This window comes from Euleptes europaea, chromosome 8 (genome assembly GCF_029931775.1).
Source record: "Euleptes europaea isolate rEulEur1 chromosome 8, rEulEur1.hap1, whole genome shotgun sequence".
In the NCBI taxonomy this organism is placed as follows: Eukaryota; Metazoa; Chordata; class Lepidosauria; order Squamata; family Sphaerodactylidae; genus Euleptes; species Euleptes europaea.
Window position 1 is genome coordinate 70,179,020 of NC_079319.1, and position 21,642 is coordinate 70,200,661.

At 43.9% G+C, this 21,642-nt stretch overlaps 1 protein-coding gene across 1 annotated transcript; it reads right to left on the reverse strand.

Annotated features, from left to right (window-relative positions):
- Positions 1 to 507: 507 nt before the first annotated feature.
- On the reverse strand, positions 508 to 17,305 carry MRS2 (magnesium transporter MRS2). The gene is made up of 11 exons (XM_056854959.1): positions 17,125 to 17,305; positions 15,850 to 15,923; positions 12,691 to 12,727; positions 12,285 to 12,397; positions 11,286 to 11,459; positions 8,557 to 8,687; positions 6,615 to 6,731; positions 4,431 to 4,583; positions 2,512 to 2,629; positions 1,623 to 1,736; positions 508 to 618 (listed from the first exon to the last, which is right to left on the reverse strand). Exons 1-11 carry the CDS (start codon positions 17,303 to 17,305, stop codon positions 508 to 510), a joined length of 1,323 nt encoding a protein of 440 aa, XP_056710937.1.
- Between the last annotated feature and the right edge of the window lie 4,337 nt (positions 17,306 to 21,642).

Below are 21,642 nucleotides of genomic sequence, written 5' to 3' on the forward strand. Positions count from 1 at the left end.
GTACAGGCAATAGAGCCATCTAGCTGTTTGTAACTCAATGGGAATAGCAGCAGAGTACTCGTAAAATATATCATCCAAGCAAGGGATGGCTATTTCTAGGCTCCAAGGCCTATCCCTATGAGAAAGTCTTTCCTTCCAACATAGAGAAAGAAATGCACCGAACAGGTATAAGCACAGTTTTCAAAAATAACTTCCCTTCTTCCTATGTAAAGATAGACTATAAGAAACAATTCGAATGGAACATTTTTTTGCCTTAGTGAAGGGTAAAAACAAAATATAGAAAGCACCAACTAAAAAGTCTGAATTTTAAGCCTGCACAGGTCCCACTTGCTTGAGTTTCTTCCTACTACGGTACAAAATTCTGTAGGATTCTTTTCTTATTTTGGCGTTTCTAGTTGTACTTCTTTGGCACATCCTAAAGTCAGCCCTTAAAGAATTCTATACTTTCATTACATGAAAATACAGGTACGGATCTAAAGTTGTGAAGGAACACCAAAACAGATCTGATCATTGGTTGGTGAGCGTGCTTCTGCTTGACCCAAGGGATTCTGTTTTGAAGTCCGTTTTAAATTCTACTTTCCCATTTGCTAGATGAGTTCTTTTCAGCAAACCAGGGATCTAGAAAAAAAACAACCAAGAACATACTGTAGTCACAAAAAAGGAACTCTGAAATCCAGTAGTGGGGAGGCTAGGACCAAGGAGTTGCTGCCTGTCAGCACAGTTCATCGAATTATCTAAATTGCTGTTTAACTGCTCTATATTGGTAGAATGGACTTATTCTTCCATACAATATAAAAATTACTTATATTTATGTCTTAAGTTGTTACCATTATTTGGTTACAGCTGCCTCATGAACACATGAAGCTGTCTTATATTGAATCAGACCCTTGGTCCATCAAAGACAGAATTGTCTACTCAGACAGGCAGCAGCTCTCCAGGGTTTCAGGCAGGGGTCTTTCACATCAGCTTACTTGCCTAGTCCCTTTAACTGGAGATGCCGGGGATTGAACCTGGGACCTTCTGCATGCCAAGCAGAGGCTCTACCACTGAGCCACAGCCCCTCCCTTCAGCCTAGCATAAATAATGCTATGAGAGTCATAATGAGAATTAAGAGACGGGAGATTAGTAACCAACAAAACTCCCATGTAGCAGAGAGAAGGATGAGCTATGATTCCGAAGATCACTACCTCAATTGCTCTGCAAACGTCAAGTGTTATTATCAGGGAATGAATCTGATTCAAAGGTTGGCAGAACTCGTTCTTCACTCACTGCTGAGCCCAGCCCCATTAAAATTATGTGTGTGCCGTCAAGTGACAGCTGACTTGCTCTTAACCAATACACCACGCTGGCTCTTATTCTATTGCAAAATTCTACTGTAGCCAACAGAAATGACTTGGTATCAGTGGCTTGCCATGTATATTCAGGCTAGATTAGACATGACTGCACTTCAAATGTCCTTCAACACCACCACTGCTTGTGTAGATCAGACATTATCCTTAGGGCTACAAGGGGAACTACTGTCATATTCTCCTGGCTCAAGCTGTTGCTATACTGGAAAGATTCTGACGAGTCAGCATGTTGGGGAAAGATGAAAAGGAGGTTGGGCACCAGATCACACTCACAGGTGGAGGTAATGAAGGTTCCAGTTGCCGTCCCAGAAACGAAAGCAGGCGCCGCCATATCAGGCCACTGCCCAGGAACATGATTCCTGTCACCAGCCAGAATATTCTTCTGTCCTAGTAGCATGAAGGCAAATGTTTAATTACGCTGGCCTTCGAAGACATCGCATCCTCAGTCCACCTGTCACCATCTCTTATTTTCACCTCTCTGCAGGCTATTTCCCAAAATCAGCCTTGAACACATGAAGCTTGCCTTATACTGAACCAGACCCTTGGTCCATCAAAGTCAGTAATGTCTGCTCAGACCAGCAAACAGGGCATCAAGGGGGTGATACAGGATTCATATGAATCTTTCTCTCCCTACCCACCCTGCTCTCTTCAATAATCTTAGCTCCCTGAAGCTAAAACCTCCTAGACTAGTCTGGGGCCTAAGAAAGATAGCTGAAAAGTTACTTTATTCTGTCCCGTACGTCCCCCACAAAGAGGCCACAGTTCAGTGTTTGACTTTTGCTGCTGTTCTTATTTTAGGTAATCCATCATCCTAGTCAGGATTTAACAAAGCCACTCATCCGTGAAGTCGAACTATCAGCTTCCTTTAGTACTGCTGCAACTATTATACGTTTGAAGTAAGGATTGTGAAATGTTGCAAGTACTACATGCAGTGATTAAAAGTAGTTTTTTTCCACCACTCCCTAGGGATTTAACATTCTCTGATGAGCACCTGGTGCACCAGAAATTCAAGTGGTGGACTTCACTTTTTTCTTACTTTATACTTGACACACCTGAGAAATGCGCCACTGGAATTAAATCCTATCACAAGCAGAATCAGCAGCATCTGCTTTTATGAGTTACAACAAAGCCGCCCCCCCCACAAGCTGTGACGGTGTCTCACCTCTTCAAATGAGGATTCCAAGTTCATCCCAAAGGCGACTCCTATCAATCCAAAAAGCGAAAGAGAAAAGGTACCCATGGTCAACTGCAAGTTCAGCCTCATCATCACATTACGGTGGCTGAAGAGAAGAAAAGTTTAAGTAGTGTTAAAATGAATTTGCCAATTGGTACACCTTTGATAGATCTGGATGTGTTTAGGGAATATTTACTAGGAATACTCAAGGTCCACAGTTCCTCTCCCATTTAAGGGGCAGAGGTAAAGATCTGCTCATTTCCTCTCTCCCACCATACTTTTACCCCTTCTAGAAGCCACCTGAATGAGAACAGATCTCCATTTAAACAAACTGGACTTTAATGATCATGTTATACAAAATAAATTAGGAGCCTATAAGGGCAAATATGAAACAGTAATTTGCTACTCGCCTAAGAGAACATTCAGAACAAGACATAATTAGTTTTTGAAGTTAGAAATTAACTTCCTTGTCTGCTTTCTTGGCAGAGGCTATTTATGTTACACTGTCAGTAGGATAAAGCAACTCAATGCAATCTAGGTTATAACTTTACATAAAGATGCTTATCCAGAGCCTTAGGACAAAGGGATACAGAGGAAGAGCAACAGAAAACACATGATTCCCCTCTTGGAGTGATTTCAAACATCAGTGAACAGGAAAGCACAGCCCATTCTCCGAACACCTTCTGTGCTTCCAAGAAGGAGTTGGTTTTTATATGCTGACTTTCTCAACCTCTTAAGGAAGAATCAAACCGGCTTACAATCGCCTCCCCTCCTGCTCCTCACAACAGACACCCTGTGAGGTGGGTGGGGCTGAGAGAGCTCTAAGAGAGCTGTGACTAGCCCAAGGTCACCCAGCTGGCTTCATGTGGAGGAGTGGGGAATCAAACCCTGTTCTCCAGATTAGAGTCCACCGTTCCAAACCACCGCTCTTAACTACTACACCACGCTGGCTCCACATACTGTTTAACTGGTAATAGAAGGAGAGGTATATCAAGATGGGTTCTGCCAAAAACATGTGTTTGGGTTATTTTGCAGGACACTGGAGAGAAAAGAAAACTAATTTGCTCAATTCTTGACATTAGAGCACTGAGGTGCACATGATTCTCTAGCTGTGGTGTCAGGACCATATAAGCAAACACTCTATAGATTATTTTTAACAGGTGCTAACAGCATAATTTGGAGCTTCGTAACCATTTGCATTTGGAAACAGGAAGGCATTATAGAAATGGAATATGGAGAATCATCAGCTATTTGGACAGATCTAAATCTCCGCTATCTCTGCTTCGTTTGGTAAGTACTGATAGAGTAACAGTAAAAGTGAATAGGACCTTTAACAGTTATCTACTAAAACGTATATATGGCAAGCATGTTTACTGTTACCTTGCAACAATACTTACAAAAGGAGCAGAAGACCAGAAAAGGCTCTGGAGTGTAAGCCAGGAGCATTATGGTACATTTAGCATTCCTCTCTTCCTTTAAGGCTATTTTCTGGCTTCCTGATACTGCACTTACTCTAAGGAAAGAAAAAGCAAGGTTTTGACATATAGTACATTTGTAGTAAACGGTCACCAGTCCACAATAAGGGGAATATTGCCTTTATCCAGAAGATAAATTTTGTTCATCAAGCCAACCCCAGACAGAGATTGCAAACTATTGCTCTTTAATGAAATGACAACAAAATTATTCTGGGATTGTTGTATGTGTTTTGCCACTCTGCAACAATCAATGTATGACTGAACACCTGGATAGTATGAGATGCAATTTATTTAAATAAGCAACACATTTTACACAGATAAAACTGCAATCCCTGGCTCCAACTGAATAAACAACAAGCTCTATAAACAGGAACAATACTGGCCATAATCTTCAAGTGGTGTCCCCAAGATACGTCTCAATGAACAGCTAACCTGTCTAAGTTGATAAAGATGATACTTTCAGAATCATCAATCAACACCCTGAGTTCACGAGTTTCATTAGCGAGATCTTCTGCCTGCCTGTAATAATTCTCCAGCAGCAGCTCCATCTCCTCTGCGTGGTCAATTCCAGAAATACTCTCCTCACTGTGAACAACAGTAACGTGTTATTGACATGCACCAAAAGAACTCAAAGCAATTTTAGCCAATTTCACACATTAACAGATCACTTCAGGATACAATGGTTCCATATTAACATACCACACCCTCATTAGTACATTATCTTGATACTTACAGGACAATGATTAGCACATTACTTCTGCAGGAAAGTACTCAGCTCAAACCCAACCCCTCTCTGACTCTTCCTACACACTTGACACTGAGAGACACTGTCCTTCAGTGTTACTACTCTGAAGATGCCTGCCACAGCTGCTGGCGAAACGTCAGGAAAGAAAATTCCAAGACCACAGTTACACAGCCCGGATAACCTACAAGAACCAATTTTAGCCAATGTTTGTACACAGAGGCTACTTAGGGGGTAATTTAAAATAGGATATTATTGCCTCTCACTGCCTGAAAGTTTACTTAAAAAAAAAGAACCTATACAGATACAGCAACTCTTCTAATAAACCCAGTTTAAAGTTTTGCGTGCCCTTGTAGGAGCAGCTATCAGCCTATTTTGAATACAACATCCGGGCAGAGGTTTATTAGCTCTTTTAAGCTGAACAGCTGGTTGTTAGAATACTGCAGTGTGCCTTGGTAGCCAAACTATAGTGCATCCCACTTAAAATTATGGATTCTGTTCTTCATCACCATCTGATAAGAGTTTGCAATGTGGGATGCCAGGCATAGACACTGTGAAGTACCCCATGACTTCTCATTCTTCCTGTAATTTTGTGTGTGTTTTAAGTGCCATTGTATGTGGTTGTTTTGTATACCTGATGGAGGATTTGTTTTTCTAAAGGAGGGGTGGGGAATGTCAGGCCCGGGGGCCATTTAAGGCCCGCAAAATAATTTGGTCTGGCCTTTTGTGGGTCCTGGCAGATCTCTAGCTCAGAAGGATCTAAGACTGGTGCTCCGCCCCCTCCCGAGGACAGGAATAGCCTCTATTCAAAGAGGATGTTAGATTGTTTTGCTGAGAAAAGGAACCTTCCCCCCCTCACAGAAGAGTCGTTAGCTATGGAGCTGCTAGGACCACCCAAGAAACTGTGTTAACCCTTTCCCACCCGGGCCATGGAGAAACGTATTCCCTCTGTACTACAAGAGGGCTGGGGGCGGAAGTGGTGACAATGGAGGGGTTAAAGGGGGCAGGGCCAGAATGTGCACGGGGGGGGGGGGGAGTTCTTAGCCAGTGTGTCCCCATTTCATCCCTGCAGGTGGAGTTAGCAGGAGCCGGCTATAGAATCCAGCCCCGACCATACGGAGCAGGAGCAACTTCGGCGTGCGGCTGGGCAGCTATGCCTGCCTGCTTGACTGTGTGGGAGGGGTCATCTGGGGCAGCTGCTTGCTTGGGGCTTGGGTAGCTAATTTTTAAGTTGATAATTTTGTATGGCCCACGAATAATGCTATAAATATCCAAATGGCCCTTGGCGGAAAAAAGGTTCCCCACCCCTGTTCTAAAGGAAAACTTCCAAGTCTCCCAATCTCACAACTACAGATGTTAGAAATTATGTGTGATTCAGACCAGTTTTATTTTAAAATGTACTGTCTGGTAGAATTCCCCTGGAACTACACTGCCTTGAAGGGATCCATAGAGGAAATGTACTCTTTAGCCTCCATGTTCTGCAAAAGTCACAAACTCCTTTGGCAACTTAGTTCCACTAATCTCTCACTAGGAAGATAATGGCAACAGTTGCTACACCATGCAAGGGACAGGGAAGGGATTGCTTCCATCAGGAAACAAGACCTTTAAGTGCACCTTCACTCTGAGATCAGGATTGTTTCGATGACATGAACATAAGAAAGGCCATGCTGGATCAGACCATCGAGTCCAGCAGTCTGTTCACACAGTGGCCAATCAGGTGCCTCAGATGTTCTACCACTGACCCATAGTAGAGCATCAAGTTTACAAGTGTAAACAATTCCTCATGCCCCCTTCTGCATTTGGGGAGATCAGTCTGGACCATCAGACGTATACTCCTTGAACACATACCTGAAGACACGCCAGCATGTACTTACAATACTTGTGGGTCTGTCCATTTAGTTAGGCACAGCTCTTCTATAAGCTCTTCCTCATCCAGGATTTCCAATATTGTTTCCTTAAATACTTTAATATCTGTTTCTAACTCTGACAAGCTGAGGAGAAAGCATAGGAGGAACAACAAAACTTTCAGACACTACTGAAGTAAATTACTGTTTCTTAGAGACTTTTCTTTGTACAAGAGCCAGCGTGGTGTAGTGGTTAAGAGAGGCGGACTCTAAAAAAAGGAAGTATTTTTTCACACAACGCATAGTTAAATTGCGGAACTCCCTGCCCCAGGATGTGGTGATGGCTCCCAGCTTGGAGGGCTTCAAGAGGGGAGTGGACATATTCATGGAGGAGAGGGGTATTCATGGCTATTAGTTAGAATGGATACTAGTAATGCTGCATACCTATTCGCTCTAGTATCAGAGGAGCATGCCTATAATTTTGGGTGCGGTGGAACATAGGCAGGATGGTGCTGCTGCAGTTGTCTTGTTTGTGGCTTCCTAGAGGCACCTGGTTGGCCACTGTGTGAACAGACTGATGGACTTGATGGGCCTTGGTCTGATCCAGCAGGGCCTTTCTTATGTTAATCTAGAGTACCGGGATTGATTCCCCAATCCTCCACATAAGCAGTGGACTCAAATCTGGAGAACCAGATTATATTCCCCACTCCTCCACAAGCAGCCTGAAGGGTGGCCTTGGCCTAGTCACAGTTCGCTCAGAACTCTCTCAGCCTCACCTACCCCACAAGGTGCCTGTTGTAAGGGGGAAAGGGAAGGTGATTGTAAGCTGCTTTGAGACTCCTTTTGGTAGAGAAAAGTGGGGTATGAAAACCAACTCTTCTTCTTTTATGGCTTGCTGTGTCAGTTGTGGGGAACCTGATCAGGGATGCCCCATCCCTACAACCTCTCTTTAACGAAGTGGCTCTTTTCAATGCTTGGGTGGAATGGCCAGAAATGTTAGCGGGGGTCCACTTATTCTAACAAAATGTAAGAAATGGCTATCAGGTTTGCATATGCATAGCTACAGAATGCAAAACAGAGTTCCACAGAGTATGCAAATCCACATCCAGACAGACAGCATGGTGTAGTGGTTAAGAGCGGTGGTTTGGAGCAGTGGACTCTGATCTGGAGAACCGGGTTTGATTCCCCACTCCACCACATGAGCGGCAGACGCTAATCTAGTGAACCGCGTTGGTTTCCCCACTCCTCCACATGAAGCCAGCTGGGTGACCTTGGGCTAGTCACAGCTCTCTTAGAGCTTTCTCAGCCCCACCTACCCCACAGGGTGTCTGTTGTGGGGAGGGGAAGGGAAAGGTGATTGTAAGCCGGTTTGATTCTGCCTTAAGTGGTAGAGAAAGTCGGCATACAAAAACCAACTCTTTTTCATCCTTGTCTTGTAATTAGAGATTATTTTATTATCTGCCTTCCTCCGCCCATAATTACAATAGGCATTGCGGACATATGCTTTGAGAAGCTCATGTTCAGATGCTGCCTTTAGCTAACGCAAAATAAAACAGAAATTATGCAGTAGTTTCACTGAAACCCAGGAACCCGCTTTTAAATATACCACTGAAAAGACCGGCATCAACCCCAGCAGGAGCCATTTACCTAGCCATGCAATTAATTGCATTAATGCTCATATTTATTATTACACCAAGGACAGAAATTTACAACCTTGTTCATCTTCACAACCAGCCTGTGAAGGAGAGATTACGCTTCCCATTTTACAAGTTGACAACTGGGGCTGAGAGACAGCTGTTCACTCAAGATTCCCCATTGAGCAGATGGTGAACTTCAACCTAGAGACTCCAAACGGTCCAGTATAATACTGCACCTAGAATATGGTTCAGTTTCATTAAAAAGCTCCACATGTGGATTTTCTAACCATTTTTAAATGGGAAATTTCAAAAAAGGGCAACAAAGGCATTCTTACCTCTTTCCATTTTGCAACAGAACATGAACTTTACTCCTATCCACGGACAGAAGCTTAGGGTCCACTAAAGCATTCAATGTTTCAATAATCTGCGGCTGCAAGCTGCAAAGTCTCTCATGTAGACAGTTGATCTAGATAACAACATGATCCTTCATAAGAATTAAAACAATCCCTTTTAGAATGCCTTGGGGGTCACTAAAACTTCTTCCTGAACAAACAGGCAACAACTAGATAACTCAGAATTCATTGCCAAGGCACAGGGCATTCTTTAGCATCAATAAGCAAAATCACTGCGCCAGATATGTATCAGTGTGGTGTAGTGGTTAAAGTGGTTAAGAGCGGTGGTTTGGAGTGGTGGACTCTGATCTGGAGAACCGGGTTTGATTCCCCACTTCTCCACATGAGCGGCGGAGGCTAATCTGGTGAAATGGGTTGGTTTCCCCACTTCTCCACAGCAAGCCAGCTGGGTGACCTTGGGCTAGTTCACAGCTCTCTTAGAGCTCTCTCAGCCCCACTGACCTCACAGGATGTCTGTTGTGGGGATGGGAAGGTGATTGTAAGCCGGTTTGGTTCTTCGTTAAGTAGTAGAGAAAGTCTGCATATAAAAACCAACTCTTCATCCTCATAAGCAAAGAGAGTGTGTATGATGCAAGTCCCTTAGAGACCATGTTTCTGCTTTCATAGTTCAATGAATTAGTGCCAGCCCTTGACTAGAGATTAATTTGGGGGCACACTGTCAGGTGGTTTACACTAGCCAGTGTTGGGTACAGCATATCTAATCTGTATCCAATGGGAACCCAACCATGCAACAGGAGGCAACATGGTGGACTAGAGATATCTTTCCTTCAGGTATACTGTAATTTAAGTCAGCCAGTGAGGCATATCTGAAGGCTTCATTCCTCACCAGCTTCTATACTGACATCACTCTCATTCTTTCTAAGGGCCTAACTAGATGTGACATTTTTTAAACTCTCATTCCCCTCATTCAGATGGCTGCTGCTGGGAACTATTTCCCAAGTGCTGCAGGATCTGATTCAGATTGGGACTATGGTGCAGGAAAGAACTGGATTTAGTCTCACCCCCTGCCATTTTCCAGACCCAAAAGTGACCCAGGGGTCATTATTTTTCTCATTTCTATTTCTTTAAGGCCACAGTTTTGCTCACATGGAAGAGGCTATGGTTCTGTGATACTGCACATGCGTTGCATGTAGAAAATCCCTAGTCCAGTCCTTGGCATCTCCTGTTGCCTCTCTAAGGTAAATGTCATTTATCTGATAGAGACTCCACAGAGCTGCACCCAGTAGGAACAGTCCATACTGACCAATCATGCTAGTAGTTTGAATAGTGTAAGGCAGCATAACCCATTACTGTAACAGGAATGGCTTTGGGCACATTTAAGTTAAGCTGCAGGAATTGAATGAATTGTTGCAGACCCAAACTGGTCTAACCTTTGCTTCCCTGCAGCAGTTCCCTTTTTCTCTGTCTTGCGTTATTCTACTGGAATGTATCACCTTGCAGGAAATGAGCTCTGAAGTACATGTCGGTTTGGAAAACCTGTTCTATCATGTAGCTTTGCTACTGCCACTACTTGGACTTGTGTCTGACGCAAGGTTCACACATAGTGTGACAACATACAATATCTAAGCCTGTTTTAAAGAGCTCTTTTTTCTATATTTCTTGCGTTTGAGCCTATATGTCAAGAGCTTATCCACGAATGCTTGATTAGTTTGTCAAAATTTCTAGAAACAATACTTTTGGAATCCTTTATTTGCACAGCTGATGCCTGATGAGTTTACATTTGTTGTTAACTCTGCATGGTTTGTATTCCTAAGAGTTTTTCTGTATGCGATTCATGTTATACTTCAGTTTTTGGATTGATTTCTTATTAACACTTTAGCCATCATGTGGCACCTTTGTTTTATTTGCTAATTATCTTAACAAAGTTTGTTCCTTTTGTAGCTAGTGGTCATTATGGAACATCCATAATAGTTTTGGGAAGCAAACAATAGTTCTTAAAACTTCAAGGCCAGGGAGCCTGCATTGCCCTCAAGGGTGGATGGTGAGGGACATGCTCAGGATTCCCATGGACGGCCTACATTCCTTTTTCTAGGTAAGCAAGAAGGAGCTGGATACAAAATTAACAGTTAATAAAGCCGTTTTGAGTGGGCGCTATTTGAAAAAGCCCTACTCTGAGTGTCTATGCAGTTGTGGAACTGGTTCTATTGAAACCGTGGAGCATGTCTTATTTTATTGTAGAAGATATAAGCAGTAAGAACGCAGCTGATCAATCCATTAATTCCTGATGTAGGCATGCCTGTAGCTAATAAGCTACAATTTCTGCCGGGTGGTTGTGATCCAGCTATCACAGTTCCAGTAGTGAAATTTATTTTGGATTTATTTGAATTTGAGAGACACATGAGGAGAATTTAAAGAACATATATACAATTAAATAAATTATATAAAATAAAATAATTTTTAAAAGTCTGCCTAGCAGTTCAATGTAGTTAGCTCGCTGCCTATTGGCCTAGAAGCTGTACCATTACAGGAAGGAAAATTAACAGTTTTTTGTGGACCGGTTATATGGCGGAATCATTCAGCTGGATTGCTACTGCCTTCACAAATAAAGCTGTTGCTTTTTACTTAAGCCTTAGTTCTATTCCTACCTGCCTGTCATTCAGCCCAGTGATCTCAATGAACTGTTACTTATGGTACAACAGGAGCATGCTCACCCAGTACTGAAGTATTGCTTCAATCGCTCTGAATTCAAAAGGTAAAGAATATGTAACTAGCTGGCCTTCCCCAGCCAGCTGAGAAGCCAGTTCTCGTAGTAGCCATTTTTCCATATTTACATTGCGATAGTCCAAGATGAGAAGAAATTCTGGCGTTATCACTGCCTTCAAAAACTGGAAGCGACAGAATAAAGTTAGCTAATGGGTACACATTATGGATGCTATGTTCACATTGCTATTTAGTGCATTTCAAGTTAGTTAGCTGTAAATACAAATTGCTTTTTTATAGCTAAGATTTTCATGGTATCTTATAGCAATCTCAGGTACAGAAAACAGTTCAGCATTTCTCGCCATGTAAATTTTTAGAGCTTAGTTTTACCCATTCTGATCTTGAAAGCTGCCTGATGCGCAGGTAAAACCAAAATGAGAATGAACGAAAGAGAGGATGGGGACTTCTTAAAGTCAGAATGGTCAAAACTCAAGTCTGACTCGTGGAATAGTGGAAGGGGCACGGAGGAATTTTGCCACTGCCACATCTCAGAAATGCATCAGACTCACACAATCCTCTTCCCCTCATGTACTTAATAACAGCAAGACATAGTTTGTTGTTCATTCCAACCACAAATTATAGTTATTTTCCTCCCTTCAAACCAGATTCCAAACCTGGTGGAAGCAGTGATCTTGGTACTTTGTACCTGGTGAGTGGTGAGGTCAAGGAGGATCCCCAGGGGACCTGACCACCAACCAACAGTCAGTGGCTCGGTCTGAGGTCGCGGACCACAGTCACACAGTCCTTAAGAATACTTAAGATGCTCTCTCCCAAAATGAAAGCCAAGTCCCTAAACAAATAAACAATTTAGCCTTGCAAAACATTTAATCAGTTTGCAGAATGCTCCCACTTCAGAGAAAAACAAGTGCTGCTTCATAACAATTTTATTCAGGACATGTTCCTATATGGGTATCACTTCAGTACAAGAACAGAAAAAGTTGCATACTTACCTCCATTCTAATGATAATCTTGTTGTTCCTGGGCGATATGTTCACTTGATGCTGAAACCGCAGATCTCGTGCTTGAAGACCTAGCTCCTGATATAATTCTGTTTTCTTTCTTTCTGCCAGATGAGAACACACATCAAATCTACATGATGAATAAGTAGGCAACAATCCTCTCCTCCTAGGAGTAAGTCCAATTGGGCTCAGTGGGGCCTACTTCCAAGCAACTATTCTCAGGATAACATGGAAAGACACTCCAGTAACACAAGTCTCAGTGAACGAATGGAACTTGCTCCCTGTGGATCCAACAACTATTCTGTAAGCAAAAATGCTGATGTAGCAATAGGCACCATCAGCATAAATGTCATATTTTGTTCAGCTCAGAAAACAAGAAGTCTGGAATTTTACCTACCATATGAGCTTACACTGCCGTTTTTGTCAAATTTCATCTAAAGGGGGAAAAGAAATACTGTTATCAGTTTTTGCAACACTACACCACTATTGTAAATCTTTTTATGGGAAAATGCATTTATCTGCAACATGAATTTGGTTAAAAGAAATGTACCAAGAGATGGTCTTATCACTCTCCTTTCTGTACTCTTCCTCCCATCTGTTTAATTTTCAGATTCCTCCCCTCCCCCCTTTAAGAAAGCTGCATACACTACAGGTCACAGGGTGCCACTGGGACAAATTAATTGTTGCATCAGTGAACTCTGGAGATGAATTTACATTTTACAAGGAACAAAGACTCAGTACAGGCAAAATACCAAGCCAAGGTTTGGCACTATGTGAACCAATGTATGTACTCTTCTCTGTTTCACCACACTACAACTTCCTCCTATTTAGTAACTTGGCAAACTGCTATTTCTCTAGTTCAAACGCAACAGCAAACTGTGGTTTAAGCAATCCATAGTTTGCCTGGACGCCAGAACCCAAGACATGGTCAAGGTATAGCGTGCAGTTCCAGTTTCCAGACAAACTGTTTTGGACAAGCCACGATTAGCCCAATTTTCATGAAAATATGGTTTGCTGAACTACAGAAGAGAGACAGGAAACGGTAGCATTGGTAAGCAGGAGAGCGCAAGGCTAAAGTGGTTAATTCCAAAGATGTTCAAAAGGTTCAGGCCAGAAAATATACATTTCAGAAAGTATTTTTAGTTTTGCATTTCAAATTTCTTGTAATAATACTGAGCAGCTTTCTCCTTTAAAACAGGGCATGGAGAAAGGGTCTTAATGCTTCCTTTTTGATAACAAATCTGGAGTCACATGCTTCTAAGTGGCTTCAACATATTGAGAGCAAAATTAAATCTAGTGGCTTTAACCTCGACTCCTTGCTTATGCTTACTGAGGCAGAAGCTTTTCAAAGGATAAAATGCAGACTCTTAGATTTAGGACTTTAAGACCTAAACAGTGATGCTAATAAAACATGATCCCCATCAAATTTAGGGGTACCTTTTGATGTTTATCAGCCCTCCCCATACTTATCTCACCTGTGTGATCCTTCTCAACGTAGAGCCATTTCTTTGGCCAGGTTTAATGTTTTGCCATCTGTGCTACTTGAAGGCAGATTTCAGAAAATTTCTCTGTCTGACAGGCTTTGCCCTTGTGGCAACAATTGTATTGAAACGGTTGCTCATGACTTATTTTATTGTAGTTTCTGCACAGAATCTCATAATGAACTTTTAAGCCCCCTGTTGGTTAATAGACAGAAAGTCTCAGTTTCTTTTAACGTTTCCTATTTATTGAACAATTGTTTGCCCCATATATTGGAGACGGTGGCATAATTTTTAAAGTTTGTTTTAAAAGCCCGCCAAATGGTTAATTAGATGGCAGTATCAACAAACAGCACTATTTGATGTAACTGTCTTTTAACTGGTTCTTGGAGGTTATCCGGGCTGTGTAACCATGGTCTTGGTATTTTCTTTCCTGACATTTCGCCAGCAGCTGTGGCAGGCATCTTCAGAGGAGTAACACAGAGAGACACTGTCCTTCAGTGTTACTCCTCTGAAGATGCCTGCCACAGCTGCTGGCGAAACGTCAGGAAAGAAAATACCAAGACCACGGTCACACAGCCCGGGTAACCTACAAGAACCAATGAACTCTGACCGTGAAAGCCTTCGACAATGTCTTTTAACTGTTCCATAACGGGAAATTTTTAAGATCTCCATTCCTTTTGTACCCTTTTTGTATTATGTTTTTAGGCCAATAAAGGAATGATGATAATGATGATGATGAGGATGATGATAACAAATCAGGTATGACAAATTAGGGGGACCTTGGGGGCAGGGTGAGATGCAAATAAAAGTCAGCTTCTACATATTCAGAAAATCTGAAGTTCTCAGATGCGAGTCAAATAATGAAAAATGTACACTTATTACAGGAAACACATCAAGAGACTGGTATCTTTTAGCAGTCTTTTGTCAATTCAATGGTTCAAGCAGAGGCCTAACAAAAATTATGGAAGTTTTTCTCTCTCTGGGAAAATGAGATCAAGCTGACTGTAGAGTCAAAGAGTGAGATAAGAAGATGAAAGGTAATCACAGGTGTTGAGCACACCACCAGGCCTAGCAGTTTCAAGGTCAAAGAAACCTGGAGGGCAAATTTTATTTTGTTAGTGCAAAGACTTATGGGACAGGGGAAGGTTCTGGCTTAATTGTACCCTATACAGTGGCAGAGTATTAGGAAAAGTCACCTGATTGGTTGAGTCACCTGGTTAACAACACAGATGATTGGTCAAGTTACATCATTGGCTATACATTTGACTGGTCAACTAGAATCATGCCAATGTGGGTTGTTGGGCATAAAGAAAGATTCTTCAGTCTAGTATTCATCTTTTGTCTGGATTACATTGAACTTTGGGGCATCTCTTGATTCTGGTTATGCCAGGTTGGCTGAAGCACCTGTTTAGAGGGACTTGGACTTTGGTGCTATTTACACAACCCAAATAATGCACTTTCAATCCACTTTCAATGCACTTTGAAGGTGGATCTTACTGTGTGAACTGGCAAAATCCACTTGCAAACCATCGTCAAGGTGCAGTGAAAGTGGATTGAAAGTGTATTATTTGGGCTGTGTAAATAGCACACTTGAAATTCTATTGAACTCAGTCTTGCCAGGTGACATCTGAATTTAGAACCAATGCTTGTAAAAGTGTTTAGGTTAGATATTTAGCCTTATTATTTTATCCTTATCGTTCACTGATCCTTTATTGTATATTCCTGCACAATCTTTTAATAAATCTCTTTAAACATAATTTGTGGTGTTCTTGTGTTTTGGGGCTTCAATCTGAATCCAGCACTTTAGCCCAGATTTGCTACAACTACCAGAATAACTGTTTTCTAGAACTCACCTTGTAAGTGTCCTACCTTGCAGGGCTGACTTCTTGTTCTTAGACTTGGGAGGGCTAGAGGCTTAGTCCTTGGACTCTGGCTGACAAGGTAGTTAAGGGGACTGGTGACAGTGTTACTCTGGGGATTCACACTTCAGCTCTTTTGGTTCACCCGTCACCCTTAAGGAAGACTTTGGCTTTAAAGACTTTTGACAAAACCCATAACAAAAGAAATGTACTTGCCACGGAAAACACGGGAGCCACACTGGCTAAAGTGGCTTGGGACACCTCTGTAGTCATGTGCCGAGAGAGATCACCTGAAGAAGGATAAATGGGAAGCCATAACTTTTTTGAAGTACACTTGTTGACATATAAAGTATCGCACACTATGCTCAAACCAACGATGCAAGTCAGCGTGGAGAGCCAGCGTAGTGCGGTGGTTAAGAGCGGAAGACTCTTAATCTCAGCTCCACCTACCTCACAAGGTATCCTAAAGGTAAAGGTCCCCTGTGCAAGCACCGGGTCATTCCTGACCCATGGGGCGACGTCACATCCCGACGTTTTCTAGGCAGACTTTGTTTGCGGGGTGGTTTGCCAGTGCCTTCCCCAGTCATCTTCCCTTTACCCCCAGCGAGCTGGGTCCTCATTTGACCGACCTCGGAAGGATGGAAGGCTGAGTCAACCTTGAGCCGGCTACCTGAAACCAACTTCCGTCGGGATCGAACTCAGGTCGTGAGCAGAGCTTCGACCGCAGTACTGCAGCTTTACCACTCTGCGCCACGGGGCTCCTACAAGGTATCCTAGAGAGTACTTTTTTAGGCTTCCAAAAAGGCTTAGGAAAGGTTCTGAACCCTTTTGAAAAGTTTTCAAGCCACAATGTCCAGCGTGAGAATAATGTTTCCAACAAGCAAAATTAGAGGAACGCCTGAAAGTCTGTTCCGGCGATGAGCAGACCATAAACAGGCCATGAGGAAGCACTGATCTACATAAACACTCACAGTATTTATTCATGGGAGGTTTTGCCTTGGATTGGCCCCTCTCTAGATGCACATTTCCCCCATCCGAAATCTCAAAATTCTGCAGGGGGGGTTTACTGTTGAGTGTTGAGAATCTGGATGGGGAAAACGTGCATGTAGAGAGGGGCCAATCCAAGGCAAACCCTCCCGTGCATAAATGGCCTCAGTTCAGATGCTGTCATGTGCCCTCGCTTCTGACCCAGTATGCCTAACAGGCCGCGTGCGTTACGGCGACCGTGCACGCTTTCGGGACCCGAATGCAAAAGCAGACGCCCAGAACCTTCCCACCGACTCCTTTCCCTGCAAGTCGGTAAGCGACACGGTCGCCCACCCAGCTTGTCCACGCATCCAATCCGGCGCGTCAAGACGCGAGCAACGATGCTCCAACCTCATGCATGCTCGCACTTCGCAGGAAGCCTCCTCGGAGTCCTGCCCGAGCAAGCGGGGTCTACAGAAGCTCGAGCTGCCCCAGCACGCGAGATCGGGAAGGGCCGTGACTTACTTAGGCGCGGCGAGCTCGGCCCGCCCGGCCAGCGCAGCCGGCCCCCAGGCGCGCTCGCCCGGGCCCCCAGGGAGCGGGTCGGCCGCTCCCCTCCGAGCGAGCGGGGGCGGCGGCTGCAGGAGGCCCCCAGGCAGGAGCGGCACAGCCGCAGGCCTCGGCTCAGCAGCCGCGCGCGCTCCATGGCCCAGCGGCCGCGTCCCCCGCACCAGCCGCGCCCCGCGCGCTCCGCCTCCTGCCCCTTGCCCGGCGCGCGCGCGCAGGGGAGGCAGGCGGGCTTCCGCCGGGGCTGGAGGCGGGGAAGGGGAGAGTCCTCCATGCAGAGTTTTGGGAACCCAGATGGGGAAAATGTGCATCTGGAGAGGGGCAAATCCAATGCGAAACCTCCCATGAATAATGGGAGGTTTTGCATTGGATTTTGCCCCTCTAATTACAATTGTACAGTATAAAACTGCAAAATACAGTGCTCCATTACCCACTCCATTACCCAGATGGGGAAAATGTGCATCTGGAGAGGGGCAAAATCCAATGCAAAACCTCCCATAATGGGAGGTTTTGCATTGGATTTTGCCCCTCTCCAGATGCACATTTTCCCCATCTGGATTCCCAAAACTCGGCATGGCGGCTTATTGCTGCGTGTTGAGAATCTGGATGGGGGTGCGGCCAATCCAATGCACAACCTTCCATGAATAAATGGGCGCATCGATGCCTCTTCTCGTCCCTACGGCAGAGCCCTTGGGGCCGTTGACGCCCGGGAGGTTTTGCCTCGGATTTGTCACCAAGAAACAAACCGAAAGGGCTGTGATACAAGTCGCTAGGAAATCGACAGCCCGCAAGCTCAATGTATCACAATACGCTTACAAATGTTTTACAAATTTCTTTTTTTAAAATAATTTTTATTATTTTTTTTATAAGAAAGGGGAAAAAAGTTATAATATGCATAAATCAAAACGGGGAAAAAAGAAAACGTGCAAAATATAAAAATACAAAAAAGAGCACTTATAAAGCCATCCTAATTACAATTGTACAGTATAAAATTGCAAAATACAGTGCTCCATTACCCACCCACGCACCCCCAAACAGTGTTCCCACCACCTCTGGACGTCCGAAGAAGTGCTTTGACAATGTTTAAAATTACTATTATTATTTCCATGTATTAAAAAAAGACATTAATCTATAATTCATTAACTATACTTGTAAAATCCGTCTTCGCCAATTTATCCCAATATGCGGCGGCCCTAGACCATGTTTTTTTAAACTGTTCCATGTCTTTACCATGTAGCAAATCTGTAAGTTTGGCCATCCGCATATGCATCCATCATTTTTCTCTCCAGTCACAAATTTATTAATATTCCTATTTCAATATACTATTTTATACATATGTACACAGCCAAACCGTATCTCAGGCTTGAACGATGCCAATGAAGAAAAGGAGACTGTGATAAAGGTTCTCACGGTCTCCTTTTCTTCATTGGCATCGTTCAAGCCTGAGATACGGTTTGGTTGTGTACATATGTATAAAATAGTATATTGAAGTAGGAATATTAAGAAATTTGTAAAACAATTATAAGAGTATTGTGATACATTGAGCTTGGATTTGTCACTGTCTAGATGCTCATTTTCCCGCTCCAGATTCTCAAAACTCAACAATAAGCCCCCATCCAGATTCTCAAAACAACCATAAACGCTCATCTAGAGAGTGACAAATCCAAGGCAAAACCTCCCATACAGAAATGGCCTTGGTTTGTGGTTAGCGGCGCTGGAACAAATGAACACATGAAGCTGCCTTCTACTGAATCAGACCCATCCTTGACCCATCCAAGTCAGTATTGTCTACTCAGACCGGCAGCGGCTCTCCAGGGTCTCAGGCAGAGGTCTTTCGCATCACCTACCTGCCTAGTCCCTTTAACTGGAGAAGATGCAGGGGATTGAACCTGGCGCCTTCTGCATGCCAAGCAGATGCTCTACAAACTGAGCTACTGCCACTTCTCCAGTCGTTTATGCATGGGAGGTTTTGCCTGGGATTTGCCGCTTTCTAGATGCGCATTTTCCCCATCCAAATCCTCCAAACTCAACAATAAGCTTCCATGCAGAGTTTTTAGAATTTGGATGGGGAAAATGTGCATCTAAAAGGTAAAGGTCCCCTGTGCAAGCACTGGGTCATTCCTGACCCATGGGGTGACGTCACATCCCAATGTTTACTAGGCAGACTTTGTTTACGGGGTGGTTTGCCAGTGCCTTCCCCAGTCATCTTCCCTTTACCCCCAGCATTTGACTGACCTCAGAAGGATGGAAGGCTGAGTCAACCTTGAGCTGGCTACCTGAAACCAACTTCCGTTGGGATCGAACCCAGGTCGTGAGCAGAGCTTGGACTGCAGTACTGCAGCTTAATGTGCATCTAGAGACCTGCAAATCCAAGGCAAAACCTCCCATGCATACAAAGTTAATTTAGGGGAGGGGGGAATGCGATCTGTTCTCAGGACTGGTTCCAAGTGTTTTGCAACTCCAAGCAAGGTCTGCCCGTCAGTTCCTGGGCCCCTGTCGGAGGGGTACAAGCCAAGCCCCTCTGGCAACACCAGGTGCAGGTCTAGGAGGGGATACCAGTTGCTGGAAGCCAGCCAAGTGCCTGCATTGCATCTGTGCCCCGTTCTGTGTGCCGAATTCAAATCTAAGTAGAGTGGGAAAGCTCCAGGCCCCTCTTCACTTCTTCCTGAAAATGTAGTTCAGAAAACGTAGTTCAGAATTACATGGGCAACCTGTGCTGGGCACGCACTTCTATAACCTTTGCACTCACAGAGTATTACTGTATGCATCAGTAAAATATGTGTCACTTGACAGAGTAAACAAGAAGACCGGTCCTTGCCCTAAAGAGATTACAATGTAGGTTTCGGTAATGGTCAAAATGTGCACAAATGTGGCTTCATGTAGTTAGGATTGTCCCTGCAGGAGTTATATGCCCTGGGTTGGATGCTGTGGGGAAGTTTTCCCCCCCTCTCCTGATTCCTCCAGCATCTGTGCACCTTGTGGGTTTTCTTTGGCTTTTCTCTGATCTTTCCCAAGACTGCTTTGCTGCAAAGGTTTGGAAAAGATCTTAGCAAAGCCTGAATGGCTGCCATTTAGATGGAAAAGGTCAGATATTTCCTGGATAAGTGGGTAGGAGGAAGAACCAGCCTGGTCGAGCCCTTGAGAGTTTAAAGAATCCTAGAGGTTTTGAGGGGTGTGGTGGAATTTCCAAGTTGTTTCTCCCTGCCATGATTCCTCATGGGCCCCCATCTCATCACACTATTATTTAATATCTGTAGATGTCTTCTGGGAGAGATGTGGACTGCTATGTCAGCTGTATGATGAAGACACCCAACGCTGTTTCTTCTATTTATATCAAATTCAAGAACAGCAATGAGAGCCCAGAAATATCTGCTGGATGCTGTTACATAAGAACATAAGAAAAGCCCTGCTGGATCAGACCAAGGCCCATCAAGTCCAGCAGTCTGGACAGTGGCCAACCAGGTGCCTCTTGGAAGCCCGCAAACAAGACAACTGCAGCAGCACCATCCTGCCTGTGTTCCACAGCACCTAATATATTCGGCATGCTCCTCTGAATAGGCATGCATCATGACTAGTAGCCATTTTGACTAGTAGCCATGAATACCCCCCTCCTCCATGAACATGTCCACTCCCCTCTTAAAGCCTTCCAAGTTGGCAGCCGTCATCACATCCTGGGGCAGGAAGTTCCACAAGTTATAGGCTGAATGAAAGTGATATACTCATGCTGAATCTACATAGAACAGAGATGTTTGTAGTATGTGTCTTTAACCATCCACACGGTCTCTGCAAAGTTATTTCATTTGCTCAGGTCAGGCTGTTTCTTGAACCATCCTTGCTCCTAGATTCCAAGATAGCCAGGATATTTTTTCCAGTCTTATTTGATGCACCTTCAACTCTTCGGCTCTTAGTTTTGCATACTTGCTGTAGGTGGCAGTATAGGAAATGATGTAGCTTTTGGATGTCAAGGATACAATCCAAAACAAAAGATAGCAAGAGCAGGCCCTATGGAAAATAAGAGAGCAGAAAGCACTTCATGCTGTTTTATTCACCCAATACTCTAGAGCAGGGGTGTCAAACATAAGGCCCGAGGGCCGGATCCGGCCCCTTGAGATCTCTTATCCGGCCCGCAAGCAAGCCAAGGCAGCCACACATACCCCACTCTCAATCTGGACTGGCAAGGCATGGCCTGGCCCGATCAAGTGACATTTATGTCATATCCAGCCCTCGTAACAATTGAGTTCAACACCCCTGCTCTAGAGCATAAAGTTAGCTGTCAAATAATGCACAGGTTAAGCATTTTTTGCAGGGGTATATATTGCACGAAGAACTACTGAACTGATAACCACCTGTTGAAAGAGAGAGAGAAAAGACATATGGAGGGGCATTTCAAGCTATTTTAATTAAATTTGGGTTTTTTAACTGTTCTGAGACTGGATAAGAACATTTTTCTGGGTTGCAACAACCTGGTAACTTCAC

Excerpts from the sequence above, each read along its gene's own strand:
- MRS2 (XM_056854959.1), bottom strand. The coding sequence starts at position 17,305 with ATGGAGCGCGCGCGGCTGCTGAGCCGAGGCCTGCGGCTGTGCCGCTCC. Across the intron at positions 12,398-12,690 it reads CGGCAGTGTAAGCTCATATG|AAAGAAAGAAAACAGAATTA; the intron begins GTAGGTAAAATT and ends CTCATCTGGCAG. Across the intron at positions 2,630-4,430 it reads ATCTTTATCAACTTAGACAG|CCACCGTAATGTGATGATGA; the intron begins GTTAGCTGTTCA and ends TCTTCTCTTCAG.